At 37.5% G+C, this 23,835-nt stretch overlaps 1 protein-coding gene across 3 annotated transcripts; it reads right to left on the bottom strand.

Moving 5' to 3' along the window:
* Positions 1-1,819: 1,819 nt before the first annotated feature.
* tmem184a (transmembrane protein 184a) lies at positions 1,820-22,655 on the bottom strand. Of its 3 annotated transcripts, XM_026164455.1 has the most exons (10): positions 22,346-22,655; positions 22,182-22,254; positions 21,772-21,978; positions 13,787-13,952; positions 11,164-11,254; positions 9,465-9,540; positions 6,426-6,517; positions 5,033-5,202; positions 4,745-4,942; positions 1,820-3,273 (listed from the first exon to the last, which is right to left on the bottom strand). In XM_026164455.1, the coding sequence occupies exons 3-10, from the start codon at positions 21,976-21,978 to the stop codon at positions 3,044-3,046; spliced, it is 1,230 nt and encodes a 409-aa protein (XP_026020240.1). In that variant the 5' UTR covers positions 22,182-22,254; positions 22,346-22,655; the 3' UTR covers positions 1,820-3,043. The 3 variants fall into 3 exon arrangements, with proteins under 3 accessions (XP_026020240.1, XP_026020239.1, XP_026020241.1); XM_026164454.1 differs by having other exon boundaries at positions 22,182-22,655; XM_026164456.1 differs by lacking the exons at positions 22,182-22,254; positions 22,346-22,655 and having other exon boundaries at positions 21,906-21,974.
* Between the last annotated feature and the right edge of the window lie 1,180 nt (positions 22,656-23,835).

The following is a 23,835-nucleotide window of genomic DNA, read 5'->3' as shown; positions in this document are numbered from 1 at the left end:
TATTTATGTCTTTTACTATGCTGGGAGTGGTGTGATTATGTAATCGGTCTTTGAAGTCTAATTATATGAATGCTGAACTTTTCTCTTAAAAAGAAAAAAAAAGGAAAAAAAAATAGTATTCAAATTTACAACGAGAGAACTGTTTTCGTAACTTAAGTTTTGTGAGTATTTATGGCCCAAGAATAGTTCTTCTCAGCATATTCACAATGTATCTAATGCACGACTTGGACAGTAACTAGGGTTACATGCAGGCTGCAGATGACCTTCTGTAGAAGCTATCATATTTTGTCATGTCAAATTTGATCATTTCGAGTGCAACACGAAACACTGCCTAATATCAAAAGTGCCTAATTTCAACCAAGTGTTTAGTTTGCAAAATAGGCTTTTGGGCAGCGTTAACTGAGGAATTATTAAGAATATTGCAAATAGAATATGAGGAAAATTTGCTCTTAAAACAGATCAACCTGCATGCAAACCTAGTCCGCCCCTGCAGCCACTAAACCTGGTATACTTTTCTAAATATGTCAAGCCAGAAATTTCAGTGACTGCAATGCTTTTGTAACTGCTTAACAAAAAACAAAACAAAAAGAACCCCAAAGCTCTTTTACGACTGTTCACCCAGGCCTCTTACAGATAAGGAATGTGTCAAGCCTTGGACAAATGAGTACATATTACCTGTTTACATAACTTATTTCTTGAGCACATTCACCTAAAAGGCTTTGTGGCTAAAAGCATTTTCTGCATAGCATTACAGTGACCTCTTGTGGTTTAGTTTCCAAGCAAAACTAAGCTACATCAGGGTTTCTTTAATTTTAGCACTTATTACTGTATTTGAGTCTGAGGTGAATACTTTTTTATGAGCACACCTAAATAATAATTACCTGGAAAAAAAAAAAAAACAGTTTCAAATTTTAAAGTATATATTTATGTACAGTGCCTAAATAAGGACAAACCTTCCTCTGGGTGAATTAAGTTCTACATTTCAGTATGACCTAGCAGAGAGTTTATTCATGCTCTTTTCTTAAGCTACCCAAAAAAGTCTAGTAGACACACAAGTTTAAAGAAGGTTAAAGATGTAGATACATTAATGTAGACATGTTTATAGGGGAAAATAAAAAAAACCCTCCTGCCATGGGTGAATACAAACCTTGGTTTGATCAGCTTTCTTTCTACATCGAAGTAAACCGCAGTTAATACCAAGGAGCAGTAATAGAACAGATCTTTTTTTAAATCTTTCATACAATAATTATAGCAAATGCATGTACAGAAATGTGCATGCTTGTATGTCTTGAGTAAGCGTTCGAGGTGATCAGCCGTCTTTGATTAAATAAGCTTCAACACACAAGCTTTGCCAGTCCTACAAGCTATAGTATTTAACTTTAGCCATGTAGAAAGTCAGTTTTAATATTGTAAGAGTGGAGCATGTGTACAGATTAGGTGTGGCTAAAATTATGGATGAAATACATTGAATGTTAGTTTAACAGCAGCAACTTCTGCGTTTGTGAGTTTGAGATAAATGTCTCGAGGCTTAGAGTGACTGTCAAATAGCAGTAAAAAGGCAGCATAAATTGAGTATGTACCATTCATGACTTGTCATTACTCTGCTCATATATTTTATATTTATTTCAATGATTTGTGTAATTTTATTAAAAAGAAAAAACACCTAAATTATTTTTTACATTCATTTACATGTTTTCTTAATGAACTACCCTCATGTACAAATAAAATCTATGTTGTTTCTGCTCTTATTTAATGTGTGGTAAATTTATTCCTATAAATAAGGGTCACTGAGTCTTTTTTCTCATTAAAACAAAAAACATGTGAGTTAGAGAAGGAAACCTCTTATTTTATTTGGCTGATTAAGAAACAAGAATAAAACAATTTTGAATGTTTTTATACCCAAATGTAAATTAATTTCTGCTTTCCCAGAAAGACAGGCATTATTGGCACAAGAGGGTATAAAAATTCACAAGCATTTGTTAGCCTCTGTTTTAAAACAACTCTCATGTTTGCTGAAGGGGGAAAAAAAGAAATGAGCAAAAGTCTTTTTCTCCTAGCACAGGTTTTGGTTTTATCTAGGCCTGAGATACACACAATAAATATTATTAGGATCTTTAAAATTATACTCCAAACAGAACATATCATATCGAACTAATCAAATTCTGTACAGATTTCACAATCCCTGGAACATGGAATCATAATGTAAATAGTGATGTCCACATGTCAGCCTAAAAAAAACAAAATAAAGCGCCACTAAAAGTACAACGCTGCAGGAACTGTGAAAAACGAATCTAGTAAACTGCTGTCTAGTTGCACTGAGTTTCACTCTTTAGCACACTGAGGAAATTAATGAGAATAATGTAACTCCCACACTGTAGGAGGCAGGTTTATCCAGTTTATCCCTGCTACGGTAGACACAAAGCATTGTGAAGTGCCTGCTCCAAAACTAATGTGTCTTTGAACAAATCCTTCCATTTGTCAGGAAACCGTGCTGAGGAATGCTCAGCAAATACTTCAAACAAGCAGATGCGGGAAACGGTCCATGAAGTGCCACTCCCAGCCATCGCTGGCTTCCCTGCTTCCCACCTGGAGTCACACATTAATCATCTCCTCTTTGAAGCTGACACGAATCAGAGAGAGCACACTTCAGACGGCCAGAGCGCGAGCAGTGACATAATGACAGAATCAGCATCGGCGACACAGCTGAAAATCCAGCAGCTTGATTTAAATAAAACACAGCGCTCCAGTCTTCTCTGATAGAGTGAAGGCGACATGTCGTTTTCATGCAATTATTACTGCTGATATGAACCCAGATCAGATATCTGGCTATTAAGCTATTCATTTTAATACGTAATCCATCATGTGGTCAAATTAGCAATGAAACAGGACAGAAGTAGGAAGCTCATCTGAAATACTGGGAAACTGAAAATTAAACACCTGGGTTCAATCCAGCTTTATGCACTATAAGATAAAGCTGTTCCTCCAGGGGGTCAGCAACAGGGGTGGGAAGGGCACAAACACCTGGATCTTGCTGGAAAAATGCCTAGTACTCATCATCAGATGTAATCAGCATGATTTTGTCAGACTTGCGGGAGCTCTTGTTGCCTGTGGCCACTTTTCCATTTGTGGTGGGCAGGGTCACCTCCTGTGTGGATTGCTGGGTGTACTGCTGATAGGCTGGAGAGAAGTTGTGGATGGCATCCTGCACCATGTCTCCCGGGTTTATCGTTTCCTTCAGACCACTGGAAATGCTCTGCATTGGTGGGAGAATTTCTGTAGAAAAGCAGGAACGAGGACAGGGGCACATTAACGATCAGACAAAATGAGACTGCAATATAATTGCTTTAAAAATTTCACAAAAGTGATCAATTTGGCCATCTGAATGCAAATAAATGTGAAGGAAGTGAACATTTTTTTTTTTTTTTTTAAATAACGGCATAATACTTTATTAAATCACTGAAAATTTAAAAAGGAGTAGAGTTTTCATGTACTGACAATAATGTCTATCAAAACGTCCCAATTGCAATGCTAGCAATTGGTCACAAAAAGTAATTTCATGTCTTAAAAAACAACAACAAACTAATAAACCCTTAATAATGAATTCCAGTTATTGGTGGGATCCAGTTTTAATAATTTGTTAGTACTTCTAAATGTTCAAAACATCCAAAAATCTGCTAATCTGTGCAATCAACATTGTGTGATCATTGTATTGATTTCATTGTAGAGACAAAATGGTTTTTGATCTGGTTAAGTGACCAAAAATAGGGCTTGTCGCCATCAAGTGACTAAATATTTAATTTGTACTGTCTGTTTATTGTAAGACAACAATAAAAAATAAAAAAGGGGGTGGGGGGCTGGTAAAAAAAAAACAGATTTTGGTTTCAGGGTCACTGGCTCAGGCTTACGAAGGTGTGCAACGAGAAGCGTAAGGTGTGGTAGTTAGGCATGGCTGACCAAGGTTTGGTGAAACTGTAAACCAGGGGGGGTGTGGCAACTTCTGAAATAACATATATCAACACCCGAGGAAATATGAATGTTATTGTCCCAAAGTTCAGCTGTATTCTTGAACGGGGTGACTTAAAACTAATCTAATAATGAGGTACTCTATAGAGAAACACTGTTCTATCCAAGTGGACCACATTTCAATTCTGAATTCAAAGAAGTTTAAATGAAACTATGCCTTTTCATCAGCATTTCCAGAAATTGTGTATAGTACGGATTTTAAGGAATGTAGGATTTCCTATATCAGGAAACATTGCAAAATGGCAGAAGACACATCTTTTAGCTTCTATTTGCAATTTTCTTGCAAGCAGCATCGCTCACTTCATCCTTTTTAAAGTACAGTGCCTTTCCCCTCATTTTCCTCTGGTTTGCTCAAAGGCAAATTTTCTCTAACTTATTAGTCAAATTATATGCTCAGCAACTCCAACAGTCACATAGTTCATGTTTGCACTAGATTTAACTCAAGTGCAAATGTGTAAATCTATAGCTACACATTTCAGTTTCTATATCGCTTAAATCAGAGGTATTGTGACTCCTCCAAGTTGCTGGTCTAAAGAGGTACAGGGCAATTCAATTACTTTTACTTCCCAGGCTTTCAGGCCAGTGTCACTCCTTATTCTCTAGGGAAGAAGGGCAATTAGCCTGGGAAGACGTCAACAGATTTTCAAGGCGAGGACAAGAGGTAACAATCAATTGTTTGTTGTTTGTTTCCTCTGTTCTCTGTAAAAACGACATCCCTCACCTGGCACTTCATTTTTTTTCTCCTGGTAGACAGTGCAGGTGAAGGCGTATCTGAGGGCAATGGCAGCAAAGAACATCTCAATGCAGATGATAAAGTTCTGCCAGCCCGCCGCCACAGTACCGGCGCCAACCTCGTGTCCGTCGATGAAAAGTGCATTGGGAATGACGCCACAGCGCTCCAGGATGGCGAGGACCATTCCTTCAAAAAGACAACATTTTTAAATCAATTTATATAATTCTATAGGCTGGCAAAGAAAAGAAAAAAAGGGGACACGCACACTGAGCTTACCTTGCCAGAAGGATAAGAAGATGACGGATTTAATTGTGAGAAACTTGAGCACCGGTTCGTACGGTCTGAGCAGGTCACTTGTTGCGAAGAAGAAAAGGAATAGAGCGTAGAGGGCCAGGCTGACTGAAATATTGTAGATGATTGTGATATACAGGTATCCTCCATTCACACTGCATGAAAAGAAAGTTGGAAGAACGGCATAGTAAATTTGCAAACATATATAGGATTTCTTTTGATAGTGTCTACTTATTTGGGTTTTGACTTCTTCAGCTCTTCAAGCTGACTGAGAAGAAGTGGCTTAAATTTGAGGACATTTCAGCCATATCGCATCTTTTTGTCCTCTTCTTTGAACAAGAGGTTAAGACTTTTATATATACACAGCCTTCTTATTTTTAGGATGCATCCAGTAAACAGACATTTTTGATTGTCAGCCTGCCTTTTTACCCTTTTTGCATTCTAGAGAGCCTCTCTGAGGATTCAGCTGTGACTACACTAATTACTCCCATGCAGTATACCGTGCACGGTTGGCTGAAAGCGTATAAGTAAACAATCTGTGAATCATTATAGCCTTACTGCAGAGCCTAAAGAAAGATGTGAAGAAAGACACTTATTTCTGACTGCCATTTTTCCTGTTGAAGTATATGAAGAAATAATAACTTTAAACTTCTAAAAAGTGGGCGATGATATAAAGCTGATTGGATACTTCTATAAAAAGCCCTCATTGAACTCTGTGCTTCGTTGTGAAACAAGTGTTGTCACAGCTGAATCTTCAGAGAGAGACGGTGAATCAAGAGGCACAGAAGAGCACCTGAAAATAAGTCGGGCAGAATTTACGGCCTGCAGATTTTATAGCTTTTGATTATATGCTAAAGCTAATTTTATTGAATATATCACACTCTCCTTGTTCTGTTAAAAACCTTATTGGCACATGTGAAGCACTAAAGTATGCTGTAATTAAATCTTTCTGTCTGCAATTTATCCCCAGCTTTTGACAGACAAAGTAAAAATGTGAAATGAAGCAATGCTTCTCCTCCAAGCATAACAGGAAAAGAATGAAGGGCTTTCATTTCAAAACACTACATTTCAGGGAAAGTTGCAAAAAGCAATAACTTCACATTATCAACAATGCCAATGAAGCTGTGAGTGTGGCTACACATGTGACACAACTGGGACAAACGCAGCAGGGCACATGTGAAGTTTCTATCCATCAGTTTCAGCTTAAAATAAATACTTTTAATTCAACTATTTTCATCATGCCAGCTGTGAAGAGGTGATATAATTATCTCTATTTGCAAATTGTTCCCATGCACATAAACAGCAAACAAGCCTTCTGGCTATCATGAGGAAGCATATGATACATGGAGAAGGAAATGCAAAGAGAGGTGGTGCTCACTTAAAATCTCCATCGTGATATTTGCCAAAGGCCTGCAGGATGATGGTGATGACTGCCATGATGGGTTTGACAACACAGAACTGGAGAGTCGCCTGAAGAAGAAATTGTAATTCAGAATGAGACATCAAGAAACTATGAAGGAGGATGTGAGAATCTGTTTGCACATCTGACAGACAAAAACAGTCTGTTATATCCCCAATCCCTTTAATGTCGTCACCAGCCATTTTCCCACCTCACAAGGTATGATTTTTTACATTATATGTCGTATACACCAATTCAGTTATTGTTTGTATTTAGTACAGCTAATAAATGTATGAGCTTACACAATTGAAGAAAAAAAGAAAGGAAAAAAACAAACAAAACACAATTCCATCTCCTGACATGGTAATAAACAGGTTAAAAGACAAATAACCGTTTTATGGTTTTATGAGGGGTTATGCACTGAACCATTTTTTGGCTATGAGAAACAACTTCCTGGGATCTCTTCTGGTTGCTGGGCAATTGCTCAAAGGTAAGAAACTGTCCTGCAGCATCGTCCCATAAAACAACAAATTGTTTTTAAACATCAGTTTCTGTGCAGAGTTATCATATCCAGTCTTTGAACTACGCTAACTGCTCTTAAATCAAGCTGACAGATGCTCTCAGCAACAAAACAAGCAGGCATATTTCATACAACAAATCATTGCTGTAATTATTAAAAGACTTAAAACACCTTATCATTGTAAAATATTATTTATTTAACCTACAGGATACATGTTTTAATGCTGATCTGGATGGAAGGTGGATGAAACAACAAAGTAGGCAGCGAATTGAGACCTGCATGCATGCATGCATCCCAAGAGTGACAGGTGCTCTCTGTGTTGTGTATTGAAGCCAGAACTAACCAATTTGAAAGAGGTTGCTCTAAACTCCCATCACTGCTGCTACACTTGAAAGCAACAGACCAGGTCTTTTCAACTTGAGGGATTTCCAGTGACGATGGTCAGCTTGGCAAAACGGCATCGATAATCGTTTAGAACACCGATTTACTTTGAAGCTCAAGTACCAGCAGTTTTCACTTACCGTACGCCTATTCGAGTGCAAGCTTGTCACCCCGAATATCCCCAAAGCAAGTCATTTGCATGATACTTCCTGCCATGCTTAAAATTGAAAACAAAATACACGGCCATAGTTTGCAGTGGATTAACAGTCAACCATGGTTTCTGGTTCAAATTAATTCAGTCCAAGCAATCCACAGTCTTCATACACTTAAATACTAATCTCAGATACATGTGAGAGTGCACTGCATGATACATATGTAAGAGGACACTGTAATTCTGCATGTTTTTTCATCTTGACTAACAACTAGTCAGTGAGTCTCTTTGCTGTTTGGTGTTAACCATGTAGATTTCACACTACACACTAGAAGTGCGATAAGAAACAATCAAAACAGTAAAGCTGAGGACACAAAAATATTGTGAAGCTCTTCAAAGCCCTGGAAAGCTGAAGATGTATGTTATTCCTCTGCCAAGGAGCTGAGATGGAGGTATGTTTTCAGAGCTTTTCGTTTGTCTGTCAGCAGGATTACACAAAAAACTACTAAACTGAGTTTCATGAAACTTGGTTGAGAAGAGGACAGTGGGCAAAAGAAGAATCTTTCATTTTACAAACAGATCCAGACATTTCAAATTCTAAAACAAGGCATAAGCTTTGGTGAAGGATTCGCTCACAGAGGGCGACTTCATGTCAGCCTAATTCAACTTGTGATTACAAATTTGCACATTTGATAGAATATTAAGTACAGCAACCTATTAAAATGATCAAACTACAACACTTTGCGGTCATACCATGTTTTACTGCACCTTATTTGTTTATTTGGAAGCAAAACAGCCACAATTCACATCCACGGGATTTCACTTGTGCTCAGTTTCAAGAAAAATGATTCCCCAAAGCATCCGACAATGAGATAAATGACTTAAAACTGAAATGTCATCGAACAGTTTAGGATGTAAGAGCAGCTTATCCTCTAACCTTATCTTCAAGAAACACCATGACTCCAGGCTGCTTTTTCATATCACTATTTCATTTGTTAAGCCCCCTTATAATCACAAACTGACGCGTTCTCAAAATGTGCGAAGAATTTTAATGCTCGTTACACCCGTGAATGTAGATCGAGGCCTATCAGATGTCACGTTCTTCCAGTTTAAGTACTTTCTTGTAAAGAAACTCACAGAGAACAGTGTTTTCTTATTCTGAACCACAGCTTTGTGTGATCGATATGAAGTGCTTCAGTGATTTAGTTCAAATATATTAATATGTATGGCAGCCACTTAAGCTTGTTTGGAGCAACTGTCAATGACTTTGCTTTGGTTTACATAAGCAAAACAGAATTTAATCAGTTGTAAGGTGCTAGATTTATAGAAAGCTTAGTATTAAGCCCTTTCTCTAGGCCTACGTTTCACTGATACACAACAAATTACAAAAAAAATACTGGAGTATCTGGATCTATCTTCTTCTTGTCTTGTCTTAATTACCCCCTCGTAGAGAATTATCTTGTTTATAGCTTTACCTCAAAGAAATTGCAAGATTTTCCTTTTAAAACATTTCATGGAGGACTTCTGCCAGGGCACAATGAGTGTTTATCACTTGCTTCTTATTAAAAAATGTTCATTTTATGCATTTTCTTTTGAAGACAGTTCTAATATCCATCAGTGTTAGACTGGAAGCTTGTGCAGCATCCCAAGACACTGGGATGAAGCACTGCGCTGACAGCTCATATCATCGCTCTGTGTTTATTATCAAACTGCTTTCACCTGGCCTCGATTGCTTTTGTTTTCCTTTTTGTAACCAATGGATGTTATCCTCTGAAAAAACACAGAGCCAATTATAACAGCTGTCATTTTTAAGCAGTCTGAAGACTTGAAGTGAATAATAACTCGCAGTGAAGGGTTTTCGTTTTCTTTTTTTTGGATGTATTCTTGTTTTCACTTCGTGCGAGTTTATTTCAGAGGCCCGAAGGAGAGTGTTTAGAGCAGAGATAAAAGCATGATTGAAGCTTACCTGTTTGCAGAATCTCAAAAAGCCAATGGAGTAGCTCATTCCAACGAGGCAGCAGGTACCATACAGACAACTTGATCTGTCAAGTCAACAGAACATGAGGAGTTTTTAAGTTGTGTCAATACTGAAATGTCTGATAACAAAATCAAGCAAAGTACACAAAAGATATTTTTCAAACAAAAACTTAAGACATCAATTTGTTCAAGCTTTTGTGGAGATTTTACATTTTATCTGGCTATATTTTAGATTACTGTGAACTGAGTATATTTGGGCTTTGGATCATTGGTTTGACAGAAAAACACATTAGAAGGTATCACCTGGATCATGAGGATCTATACATATCTATATCTACCTATATAGGTATATATCTTTTTTATTTTTAATATTTTTATTTTTAATTTTTCAACTGTTTAACTCAAATATCTAAATCAACCAATGACGTTGCAGCAATCCAATGCATTTAGGCATGTAGACAAGCACAGGATAACCTGTTTAAATTCATCTTCTCTTCTCCATTCAATCATTAGAATGTAAAGAGTAGTGCTTTAAGAGAATTTGAGCTTGGCATGGTTGTTGGTAACAGCAGCTGGACTGAATATTTCAAAAATCGCCCATCTCCTGAGATTTTCCTGCATCTCTACGATTTACAGAGACTGGTCCAAAAACGAAAATATCCAATAAATGTCAATTCTCTGGGTGAAAATGTCTTGTTGATGCCAGGTGAAATGGCCCAACTGCCTGAAGTTGAAAAAGGCAACAACAACTCAAACAGCCACTTGTTAAAACCAAGATATGCATAAGGCTATCTCTGAACGCACAGCACATGTAACCTTGAGGAAGATGGGCTACTGCTGGAAAAGAACACACCGGGTGCCACTGCTGTCAGAGGAGAGCATGAAACAAAGATGCAATTTCACCAGAATTGGAAGATGAGAACTGGTCTGATGAATCTTAGTTCCTACCTTTCGGACGGTAGGGGTGTTGGTGAAAACAACATGAAAGCACCGATTCAACCTGCTTGTATCAATGTTTCAAACTGGTGGTGGTGGTGTAATGGTATTGGGGATTTTTTCTCGGCAGACTTTGGGCCCATTGGAACCAAACTAAAGATCGTTTAAATGTCATACCTTATCTGAGTATTGTTGCTGACAATGTTTTCCTTTTATAGCATGGTCAGCAACCATTTATAGCTTTATATGCAGTGTGTCCATATTCTGATGGCTGCTTCTGATAATGTCACAAAGCTCAAATCAGAGTTTCCATTGAATTCCTAAAGGGTGAATGATCCTTAAACAAGATAAGCATTATACATCTTGTCTCCACCAGCTCTGTCAAGAAATACCATCATTTAACAGAGATCAGATTAGAGTCTGAACACACTCGAGAAACTGGCCCAGACTAGCTGCCCTATGGCTGAGTCAGCCATAAACACAGCTTATGAAGACTGGGTAAAAGCAGAGAGATAAAGAGAAGCCTCACCTATGAACAACACAGCAGTTTATTGGTAGCACTTTCACTGTGCTGTTCAAACAAAATGCTAATTCAAGAGTAGAAAACGCACTTTGGACCTTTTGGGATCATAAAAAACAACTATAGTTGGTTCCAGGTGAACTAATGTATTTATTACTCCTAGGTCAACGTAATCATTAACACTAAAAAGCTTTCCATCATGTACATGTAACATAGAACTGAGTGCACTCACTGTATAGGCTTCCCTCGGATCTCTGACATGATTGCACTCTCTCCTCTCAAATACTCAAAGGACAGGCTCAGGAAATTGTAAATGACAAAAGCTGTAACAAAAAAGGAAGAGTTATTTGTCTTTTTACCAAATTTCAAACACATTTCACTGAATAATTTAAACTGTAGGATAATTTTCCATCACCTTTAAGTTTAACTTCACCAAAAAGGTCAAATCATTTTAGAGGAAAAAACTTTCACATGATAAAAAATAATTAGTCCTACATTTTATAACAATAAATGTTTTAGTCCTTACATTAAGAAGCTTCTAAGGGTTCTGTGTCTCGGAAATCCCTTCCTAATCCTTTGTTGCTATTTAAAGAGGGATTAATGAAGCTAATGCAGATGGTGTCCAGTCAAGAGAAGGTTCATTATGTTTTAGCCGTAGCCGCTGGTGGTATTCCAGTCTTCCTGCTTCCTGATGCACCGCACTATCAATCAGCCACAAAATTGGCCTGCAAACTGGAAACTAATCGCTTGAATAATGCATTTCCTATTTTTCTTCTTTCTCAAATTACTTGTAATCCATTTTGCATATGATTCACCTTTGCCACCGGTGAAGTGCTTTAGTCTCAAAACTTCAATTCATAATTATACAGTGGGGCAAAAAAGTATTTAGTCAGCCACCGATTGTGCAAGTTCCCCCACCTAAAATGATGACAGAGGTCAGTAATTTGCACCAGAGGTACACTTCAACTGTGAGAGACAGAATGTGAAAAAAAAAAAAAATCCATGAATCCACATGGTAGGATTTGTAAAGAATTTATTCGTAAATCAGGGTGGAAAATAAGTATTTGGTCAATAACAAAAATACAACTCAATACTTTGTAACATAACCTTTGTTGGCAATAACAGAGGTCAAACGTTTACTATAGGTCTTTACCAGGTTTGCACACACAGTAGCTGGTATTTTGGCCCATTCCTCCATGCAGATCTTCTCGAGAGCAGTGATGTTTTGGGGCTGTCGCCGAGCAACACGGACTTTCAACTCCCGCCACAGATTTTCTATGGGGTTGAGGTCTGGAGACTGGCTAGGCCACTCCAGGACTTTCAAATGCTTCTTACGGAGCCACTCCTTTGTTGCCCGGGTGGTGTGTTTTGGATCATTGTCATGTTGGAAGACCCAGCCTCGTTTCATCTTCAAAGTTCTCACTTATGGAAGGAGGTTTTGGCTCAAAATCTCACGATACATGGCCCCATTCATTCTGTCCTTAACACGGATCAGTCGTCCTGTCCCCTTGGCAGAAAAACAGCCCCATAGCATGATGTTTCCACCCCCATGCTTCACAGTAGGTATGGTGTTCTTGGGATGCAACTCAGTATTCTTCTTCCTCCAAACACGACGAGTTGAGTTTATACCAAAAAGTTCTACTTTGGTTTCATCTGACCACATGACATTCTCCCAATCCTCTGCTGTATCATCCATGTGCTCTCTGGCAAACTTCAGACGGGCTTGGACATGCACTGGCTTCAGCAGCGGAACACGTCTGGCACTGCGGGATTTGATTCCCTGCCGTTGTAGTGTGTTACTGATGGTGACCTTTGTTACTTTGGCCCCAGCTCTCTGCAGGTCATTCACCAGATCCCCCCGTGTGGTTCTGGGATCTTTGCTCACCGTTCTCATGATCATTTTGACCCCACGGGATGAGATCTTGCGTGGAGCCCCAGATCGAGGGAGATTATCAGTGGTCTTGTATGTCTTCCATTTTCTGATGATTGCTCCCACAGTTGATTTTTTCACACTAAGCTGCTTGCCTATTGTAGATTCACTCTTCGCAGTCTGATGCACGTCTACAATACTTTTCCTGGTGTCCTTCGAAAGCTCTTTGGTCTTGGCCATGGCGGAGTTTGGAGTCTGACTGTTTGAGGCTGTGGACAGGTGTCTTTTATACAGATGATGAGTTCAAACAGGTGCCATTCATACAGGTAACGAGTGGGGGACAGAAAAGCTTCTTACAGAAGACATTACAGGTCTGTGAGAGCCAGAGATTTTCCTTGTTTGAGGTGACCAAATACTTATTTTCCACCCTAATTTACGAATAAATTCTTTACAAATCCTACCATGTGAATTCATGGATTTTTTTTTCACATTCTGTGTCTCACAGTTGAAGTGTACCTCTGGTGCAAATTACTGACCTCTGTCATCATTTTAAGTGGGGGAACTTGCACAATCGGTGGCTGACTAAATACTTTTTTGCCCCACTGTAGGTACACTGTAGAAAGCGGCTACTCTACCTAACTGCCACCTAGAGAACAGGGTTTACCGTAAATTAGATTTGCATATTGAAAGTTGCTGCAGGATTTTCAATATCAAACCAAAATAAATTACCTTTCCTGAAAGACAGAAACACTGCAAACCAGGGAACAAAACAAATTCACCAAAAAAAATTCAAGTCACCCTAGAAATGTAACACCTGAAATAATGAGGTCTATGCACATGAGAACAACGACTGCTGTGAAAAACTAGTCTGGCTACTTCCTTGTGTTTCTACTCCTGGCAGCCATATAAAACAAAGGCATGGAAGTAACAATGACTGCCCATGAAGAACACCATCACCCACAGTACTGGTTCTTGTGATACTTACCTTCATAGCAGTCTCGGACAGAATCAAAGTAGACATAGTACTGGTTGTTGCTGATGAAAAGAAGGCTGAGCCAAGAATCAAAGGCATAAACTGGCACAATAAACAGGATGCGGATGATGTAGCGCTGCTCATTTGGGACGGTGTAGGATCTAAGGTGTGTATAGATCTGCAATGAAAACATAGTTAAAGCATAGGAGAACAATTAGGAAACAAATAGCCCTTTTATTGCCAAGCATGAATACAGAACCACAAAAAAGGGTTATGAATACAATAACTTCTATAACTATAGAAGTGATGTCTGCCTACATGTGAAAATTGGTTCAGACCTGCCTTTATTGTTCAACGAAAAACTGGTTATAAGGAGTATTACAACCTCAACTTGAAAATAATTGTTTTTTTTTTTAATTCATTATTTATGAAGTGTCAAAATGACTTGTTACCTGGCCAAAGAAAACACATATTTACATTCATATGAATCAAATACAAAGTAGAAAACCATCTATCTTTCTATGTAAATCAAGAACAGAATATGCAGTTTGACATTTATTCCTTTTCACCTTTTGAATTGACTGATAAATTCTTTAACAATTTGTTAACTCTAAATTTAACTTTAAGTTAAAAATATATCAATTGTAATGAAGATGCTGGCCAAAAAGAGCTTTTGTATATACTGAATCCATCATTTAAATACTAATAGAACACTAGAAAGTGTGCAGACAACTACGCTAATGACATCCACATAAGGAGTGAGGAGTTGGCAAACCTAGAGTACAAAACAGAGACGAACAAACCACTTGCTACTCACAAACATCTGTTGATATTTATTAGAATAGTCACTAGACTTAGCATAAACATGAAAAGGGTTAAGGATTTACAACAGGGTTGTTATTAAGTGGAGATGATTTATTGGTATGATTTAGATCATTCAAAACACCAAGTTTTATATGTTAAATGTCAGTATGTTATTAGCTTAAAATCAATATGTTTATGTATATCAGTAGCAGAGATGAAGATCATATCACATTTTATGACCAGGTATTTCAAGAGTCAATTCAGCCTCCATAAGGCTTAGATTTTTTTAATCACTGCATACTGATAATAAACTTAATAAAACTGTAACTCACCATTGTTTAATGTCTTTGGACTTTGAAGTTTTTACTTTATGGTTACTTATCAAGCTTTTCAGCTTATCAGACATCTGTAGTGGAGAATGGTAACATAGGGGTGATAACTAATTCATTTTTTTTCTGTAATATACTTACATATCTATATTATTGCTAATATATATTGTAATTTATGTATATCATGGCTAAAGCACTTCTGGATGGATGCAAACTGCATTTCGTTGCCCTGTACCTGTGACATGTGCAATGACAATAAAGTTGAATTCTATTCTATTCTAATTCTATTTTTCTACAGAGAAGAAACAATATAAACCACAAGAGTGTAAACACTAAAATGCCAGGCTCCCAGGAGCAACCATGTCACCATTTTCTTTTTAATCTGGATGGTATTCCTCGCCACATTGTATCTTGCCCTGACTGTTCTGTCTGCCACAATGAAATACTAGAAGCATGTTGTGTAAAATAAAGAGAAATTACCCAACACCCATTTTAATGACCTCCCCAAACAAAGTTACTGACCACACCTTACATTGTACAGCTCTTAACACTATGATCGGTAACTGGACTTGATTTCAATTGAATTATATTTAAAATGGGATGTAGTGTATCTGGCAACACACACATATCACATGGCAGACAACTCAGCTGTAGTTTTTAGACTTTATATAAAAATCATCACTTGACAGGATAGTTTTACAATCATGTAAAACAGTCATGTTCAAAGCACCTACTTAAAATGAAGTATGGATAATAAAGTTAAGAAAGTGACTGGGTTTTACTATGTGTTTATGTTATGAAAAAATGTTAAGTGTAATTGTTCCTTTTGATGCTCTAAAGGTGACGTAATGCAATGCCACCACGGAAGTACTGTCTAGTACCATCAAGATTAAGAAATCCACAGCAAAATGCTGCAACATAAAGCAGTTGGGAAATATGGTGGTGGTTATATCCCAACTGTTTGTATCACTGAAATTTAAATTGATACAGTCTTGTCAAACTTATAATCATAGGAGCAATTGAACACAACAAAACCCAATGTTTATACTTATATCAGATTAAAACGAGTCTGTTTTGTATAAGAAAAACTTGTTCACAGGTTCTGTGGTAATATAATGATAACGCCTTTAATAAGCAGCTAAACAATGGCTGTTAGTACTAATATATAGTAGTGAGAAAAAGTCCCCCCCCCCCCTCCCTTTCTGATTGTTTATTTTTTTGCTTGTTATCACATTTAAATGTTTTAGATCATCAAACAAATTTAAATATTAGACAAAGATTAAAAAAGGTAAACACAAAATACACTTTCTAAATCAAGGCATTTATTATTAAGGTGGAAAAAAAAAATCCAACCCTATATGGCCATAGAAAAAGGGATTGCCCTCTGAACCTAATAACTGGTTTGACCACCCTCAGCAGCAACAACTGTTTGATGAGTCTTTGACAACACTGCAGAGGAATTTTGACCTACTCATGTTTTTAATTCTGGTATGACGTTCCTTTTCTGAAATGCCGCGTTACTTTCCGCCAGATGTAATAGGATAAACCTTCCAAAAGATGTAAACCTTTGTCAGTGAACAGAATATTTTCCCAAAATCTCTGGGATCATCCATTTGTTTTTTGGCAGATGTGAGATGAGCCTGCACATTCTTTTTGTTCAGCAGTGGTTATATCCTTGGAGTTCTCCAATGGATGCCATTTTTGCCCATTCTCTTATTTGTTGTTGAATCATGAACTCTGACCTTAACTGAGACATGTGAAGCCTGCGGTTCTTTCATGCTGTTCTGGGTTATTCTGTGACCTCCTGGATGAGCTGTCAATGTGCTCTTGGAGCAATTTTAGTAGGCTGGTCATTTCTGGGAAGGTTCATCACTGTTCCAAGTTTTCTCCATTTGTGGATAATGGCTCTCACCATGGTTCACTGGAGTTCCAAAGCCGTAGAAATTGCTTTGTAACCCTTTACAGACTGATAGATGTCAGTGACTTTGTTTCTCAGGTTTTTCTTTAGATCACAGCATGATGTGTTGCTTTTGAGATCTTTTAGCCTGCTCAACTTTGCCAGAAAGGTTTTATTCAATGATTTCTTGTTTTTACAGTCTTCCAGTAATCAGGCCTGAGTGTGTTTAGTGAAAATGAACTCAGTTTTCCATAAAATGTGGTTAATCACAGTAAATTCACAATTTAACATAAGCGCAATGACATATTTCACACAGGACCAGGTAGGTTTGGATAACTTTTCTCCCTTAATCAGTGAAATCATCATTTAAACACTGCATTGTGTATTTATTCAGGCCATCTTTGTGTAAAATAAAATTTGTTTAATGATCTGAAACATTTAAGTGTGACACATATGCAAAACACTAGGAAATCAGGAAGGGGCAAACACTTTATCACGCAACTGTAACTTCAGTAACTGCGATGTAAAGGTTCTTGATTTTCAATTAACATATTTTTTTTCAATATCTTGTAACTAGAAAAAGTCTATCTAAAGCCATTTTAATTTACAAGCACTTGTAGTGCCATTTTCAAAGTTACTTTTTACCTAGACAACAGTAAAAACACAAAATGCCCAACTAACCTTACAATTACTGTAATTAATTACCAACAATTTGAAGCAAAAAGGGTTCTCTTGCTTAAATGTATTATTTAAACATCCAAAAAGTGTCTAAAGACGTATAATAACACCCAAATTAGCATATTGGAGTGAGGAGCTTGCAAAGTTGGAGTCTAATCAATGAAACAAAATTGTAGGTGTGCATTGGAGCTAAAGAAGGAAAAAAAAAGCCACAAGCAAAGCAAACCATTTGCTACACAGCATCCATTGATATTTCTTGGTCAAAACAGTTACTAAACTTATGAGCATCAACTATATTTACATAAAAAAAACAAGAGTTAAAATTTACTAATGAGCCCAGTTAGAGAGGTTGTCACTAGGTGGAGACCATTTAGTACTGCGGGTACTCTACCTAGAAGTGAGTTCTGGGCTACAAAACCACAAGTACGTGGTTTTTAGCGGCTATTGAAAATCATGTCACATTTTATGACCAGCTAATTCCATAGGGCTCCCATACTTCTTGTCAGAAGTCATGTATACTGATAACAAACTTAATAAAACTGTAACTCACTTTTTGAAAATGTCTTAAAAAAGGAAGTTAGTGATGTGTAAGTGTCAACTTTAAGCTTATCAGACACTCTTATACCGATAATAACTAATGTTCCTTTTGTTTCTATAGAACAGACAAGACATATCACAAAGAGTGAACACAGACATATCAAACTCCTGAGTGCAACCATGTCATCTTTTTCTTTTTAATCTGTATGGTGTTATTTCTTGCGGCACTTTATCTTGTCGCGACTCTTCTGACTGCCACAATGGAATACAAAAGGACAGAGGCATGTTGTCTAGAATAAAGAAAGATAATCCACCCTCCCAAACCCTCCCAGAACATTCCTGCTACTAGATTACTAACCACACCTTACATTGAGGAGCTCCAACTTAAGTATATGTTCGCTATCTGGACTTTGTTTTAACAAACTGGTAAAAAGTCTTAACTTATTATTTTTACACACATGTGCATACACATACATACACACACAGTTGCCTCTATAAACATGGTTGACGACACGTAAACTAACACATGCACCATATGGCAGACAATTCAGCTATCATTCTTATCAGTGACCTTTAGCTTTTAGACAAAGCTTTACATAAACAAGGAACAATTATTACACCAGTGAGTCACATTTATTGATTACTACTGTTAATATGGTTAAGAAAGGGATTGGCATTTTCCAGTCTGCTCTTAAATAAATAAAATGGAAATAAAACACATATCTGTTAGATAAGTAGTGGAAAGTCTGAGGAAGGTTCTTCCTTTCAGAGCTCTTGGGTAATGCAACGCTAATACGTAACCACAGTGGCTAAGACTGTCAAGATTAACAAATCGACAGTAAAACTGTTGGGAAATATGGAAGAGTTATATCTGTAGTAGTGTCTCTTCAGCTAAAAAATAAAATTTCACTGAAAAATTAGTCAAATTATCTCCTCAGTATTGCTATACTATTGCTGAAAATGGATGCAGTCAAGCACAAAGACCTCTTAAAGTAGAGTGATTATTAAAGAATAAAGAGAGACGACATTTTCTGGTAATAACTCAAGATTCATTCTTCATAAAATGACAATTTGAAGAAGAAAAAAGGACTAGCAGTTTAAATTTCCTCAGTAAACGCAGACACTTATGACTCATCAGTCAGCTACCTCTATATGAGAGGTAATCCAATTAATCCCACCAAGCTCAAGTCAATTTAGCCTAAAAATAAAAACATCATTATTTCAACTCTGACCATACCGCCTCCAATATTTGTATGATTATTTTTGTGGTTATTTCTGGATTGGCTGTAGCTCATTAGGTGGAGTGGAAGGGTGATGGTTTATTCCCCCAACTCCCCCAGTCTGCATGCCAAATATCCTTGGGCAAGGCACTAACCACAAGTTGTTCTCTGATGCATCCATCGGAATATGAATATACAGTATGTGAATGTTAGCTAGAAAGCACTTAAAGGATAGAAAGTGCTTCTGTGAATGGTTGAATGTTGTATAAAGTGCTTTGAGTGCTCTGGGAGAGTAGAAAGGCACTATATAAGAATTAATCCATTTAGTCCATTATTTTTGATCTTTTTAAATTGTTAACTGAATAGCTTCAATTTAAAAGGTTACTAAAGACTTTAAAACAAACATTGTTGAACATTAGAAAAGCTGTGATGAGATTTTTTTAATATAATTTTGGGGTATCTTATCAAGACAAATTGACAAATCCAGTCACTCAAAAAAATAACTGCCACATTAACTGATACAGAAAATAATTACAACTTCACCTTAGACAAGCACACAACTAGTCTGTGGATCACAGAACTTTCTCTACATTAAATGAACTCTAACCTTGTGTAGAGCATAAAAAAGAAATCCTTCAGATATATCATTTTCAGTCATTTTTGTCACAAATTTATGCAAAGCCAAAAAGATGAGTGCTTTGACTGGTGACGGCACTGGTGTTTGTGACAACCCTTCAGTGTACGTGGTAATGGGTGTGTTTAAAAGCATTTTGCAGCGCTGTAGGAAATTGAGAAAATTATTACCAATTTAATTTTTTTTTTTCACATGAATGCAAAAAAATGGCATGAATGGATCTAAAAATCTCACTTATAGCACTTTACTCAGCACATCCCCATTTCAGCCTACACATTAAAGGCTGATTACTGTGAAAACGGTGGCCATCATTTCACATATAGTGAAGCAGACTGTAGAATGATGCCCTAAATTTGCTTTAAAACACAGAAATATATATCCTTTCTGACTCCGCAGGCAAATCGTAGTTGTGTGATGAAAAATGGCTTCAGCCCACAGTATGGATAAGGGAAAAATGAATACACAAATAAACTAGAACAGGACTGAATCTAAAGTATACATGGTAGCTAAAGGAGAATGCCTCCTGGAACACACAATACAGTCATAAAACATGACATAAATTCAGTCTGATGTTCTTAATCCCAAATGCTTCACGTTTCAAAGGGACCAATAAGCCCACCATACACACACAAACTTCACAGATTGCTACTCCAAAATGCACTGGAAACATTATAGCAGAGGATCTAAGGTCATCGTCAATATGTGTTTAGTATTCAGAATGTGAGTTTAAGAGTCTATAGCAATCCTCTGGAGCGGAGTCAGATGAAACACCACTAGCATTGCAACACTCCTCCTGCAGACCGTTTTATTCCCTCCCGTGCTACACAAAGGATGTCGGTTACAAGCCAGCATCCTCCCTGTGGAACACTTGTTGTTTATTTGTTCAATTAAGATGTCTTGCTGGCAAGTGTTTGGCCAAACATGTACTATATTAAAAAGATAGAAAACCAATTGGCTCGATACTGTGTCACAAATCCCTAAACACAGATTGCTTTTGGATCACTGATTGCAACATTTTAATGCTCTCTATGTCGCAAACTTATTTATCTAAATAAATAACGTGTCTTTCATTCATCACACTACATAATATAAATATGACACTGTATACATTTAGTCCAATGATTCTGGATGGGTGCATAATCAGTATTTAGGCTATAAGATCAGTGAACATGAGCACAAAATCCTCTTCCTTTATAATGTGGAATATGTTATTTTAAAAAAATCAGTTGGTTTCCCTGCTGATGGTGCACAGCACTCTTTAGCATTCACTATGAGTGAAAAAAAAACATAATGATCAGCTATCATCTCAGCACAGCGGGCACATCAACCACACATGCGGAAACACTTCTTTGCAGCAGTGATAAAATGGTTTCTGGGTAAAGGTAGTCTGTTGTGAGCCACTCATTCATCGTGGCCATGTTCTTACCCATACAGAGAGGGCTCACTGTGCATTCATTGTCCTGTAATAAGCTTGGGTATTTTTGTCAGTTTTAATCTAGTAGTCAACAACAACTAAAAAGTAAAACAACGCTCACACTCACAACAAGTGAGGAAGTCCAACCAAGTTAGGGACTAAATTACTTGCTTGCATGGGAATAAAGTAATACCTTTAAATTAGATAAGAAAGTGCCAGGGTGAGAACCAAAACAAATAAACAGTAAAAGCAGGGACAGTGAAGTCAGTGCACTAATAAGCCTTTAGGAATAGAATAATTTGTTTCTGTCCTCTGGACAGGGAAGTGCAGCACATCTGTTTCTGTTACACTAAAATGGTGAGCTGAACTCTTTATGCATTTGCATCTTTGAGCGTGTGATGCTTTGTAATGCAGTGATTTTAGTTCTTTTCACGTATTTACAGTGATTTACATGAAAGCCTTTTGTGAAATGGTGCATACTCACCTGGTGACAAGTTATTAGCAAGGCAGACCAGACGAATATCCCTGAAAGGACCTGGGCAGCCACTGTGTTTAAAAACATCCCATTCTGTATGATTGCTCCATTGCCTGATACAATAATGGTCATGTTGGACATGCCTGATTTTGAAGCATCCAGGGCAGACGAATTATTTTCGGTTAATGAAGCCATGTCTTCCGAAGAAAGGTTCATCTGAAACAGAAAGAAAACACGCCAAGTCGGTTTAGTTTTTTTTTACAGTGAGCACACGGCCCCTCTGTGTTTGACTGAGTGACTGTATGCTGCCCATTAGGCACAAGACAAAAAAGGCAATAGTGTTTGCTAAACGGACACAAGAAGTGCCATTTTTAAAGAAAAGAGATGAATGTGGTTCAAATGATCTTATCGACTCGTACCTTCTTTACAGTCAACAAAGAGATCTCCTTGTCCCGGAGAGGGCGGAAGTAGCTTTATCGCGTTTAGAAGTCACTGTCCACGAGCCAAAATTACACGACGAGCTTTAAGGGTGAAATATATTTTCAGAACAGCTAAACGTGACAATTTAGGCCCATTTACTAACCGCTCGTTGACTTCATCCGCGACGCAGTCAACAAACTAGACTTCCTTGTTTGAGGCAGGTGTCTCGCAGAGGTCGAAGTCCACACAGTCGGAGAGCATAAAAAATGCTTCTATAGAGTATACAAATGTTGCGATAGAACCCGAATTTACTGCGAGATGCCACGAAATAACAAATAAAATTATAAACAGCAGAGATTTGAACGTATCCTCGAGTGGCGACTCTGGGAAGCGGCACAAATCAACAGGTTTACAGGTGGAAGGTTCACGTGACCTGGACTTGACGCCTGTCGTCATCACGTTACTTCAGTGACAGAAAGTGCGGCACATTTCCGCTCACAGGTGCGCTTACACCTGAGGCTAGAGGCAGAGGTTCGCATAGAGTTCAGTGGTTACGTCAAAGGCACATCAGGATCACCCATCGTCATCATCTGTGACACAGCCAAGGATATGCACCCAGACCCCAAGAATTATTGGTGAACTGGATGATTGCACCGACTGTAGCAGCATTTGCCGGCCTCCTCTCATATTATATACATCATGTATAACAAGACCACTGACTGTTGCTGCAAGATCACATAGACGGTGGCAGGACTTTCTTTAAAGGAGCCTGGACCAACAAACTCAGTGACACCTTGGTGCTGGTTTTGTATAATTAGACAAACATCATCTTATTCTTTACGTTGTCATATTATTGTAAAGTTTTTGTTATTGACTTTCCGTTTCTATGGGCTCTGCCTTCTGCCCTGTTTATGGGGAAAAATCTAAGATAAGATTCAAAGATGAGATGTATTCTCTGATGGATTTAGATGAATGCTCAAGTGCACTTAAGCTCTACTAGCCTCTCATCAATGAGCAGCGCCCCTATGCAAAGTTACATGAAACAACAGGAAATTGGATAAACGCAGTGCTTTATTATGTTCTATTTCTAGTTCTACATTATTCATGTCTTTAGATGTTTTATTTAATGATGATGCTTTGACAAAAGTTGATAAATTTATAGTTACTTCTTGTCTTCTCTTCAAGGCAGACCCTATAGGAGGAATTTGAGGAAGGTTACTTGGCTATGAAGATAATAAAATATGTAAAATATGACCTGGCCTCATTAAGGGAACATCGGGTTATATGACAAAAAGTGCTATTCAGTACCTGTTCATACTATTTTTATGAACTCACAACTTGTGACTGAATATTTAAAAAATGTTGTCTTTGTCTTTTCCTAATAAGTTTTCCTTGACGTTAGTATAAAGAATCATGAGGGCAATAAAAGCTGTGAAAGAAAATAACGCCCAGTGCTCCAAAAATGCTTGTGCTTTATTTTACTTGATAATGTGACAGCGGACATTGTTGATGTGACTCATTTAAACTATGTTGGCTGGAATAAAAGTGAATAACAGTGAAAAATATCATTAATTAAAAAAATAAAACCAAAAAAAACGTAACAGGAAAGAATTCAGTTGCTGCTTTGTTTTCAATCTTATACTAACTTTAGTT

The sequence above is a fragment of the Astatotilapia calliptera genome, chromosome 4 (assembly GCF_900246225.1).
Source record: "Astatotilapia calliptera chromosome 4, fAstCal1.2, whole genome shotgun sequence".
Taxonomy (NCBI): Eukaryota; Metazoa; Chordata; class Actinopteri; order Cichliformes; family Cichlidae; genus Astatotilapia; species Astatotilapia calliptera.
Note: the sequence above shows the minus strand (reverse complement) of the source record. Positions and strands in the feature narration are given on the sequence as shown.

Excerpts from the sequence above, each read along its gene's own strand:
- tmem184a (XM_026164454.1), bottom strand. The coding sequence starts at position 21,978 with ATGAACCTTTCTTCGGAAGACATGGCTTCATTAACCGAAAATAATTCG. Across the intron at positions 9,541-11,163 it reads ATCCGAGGGAAGCCTATACA|ATCAAGTTGTCTGTATGGTA; the intron begins GTGAGTGCACTC and ends TTGACTTGACAG. Across the intron at positions 4,943-5,032 it reads CTTCTTATCCTTCTGGCAAG|GAATGGTCCTCGCCATCCTG; the intron begins GTAAGCTCAGTG and ends GTCTTTTTGAAG.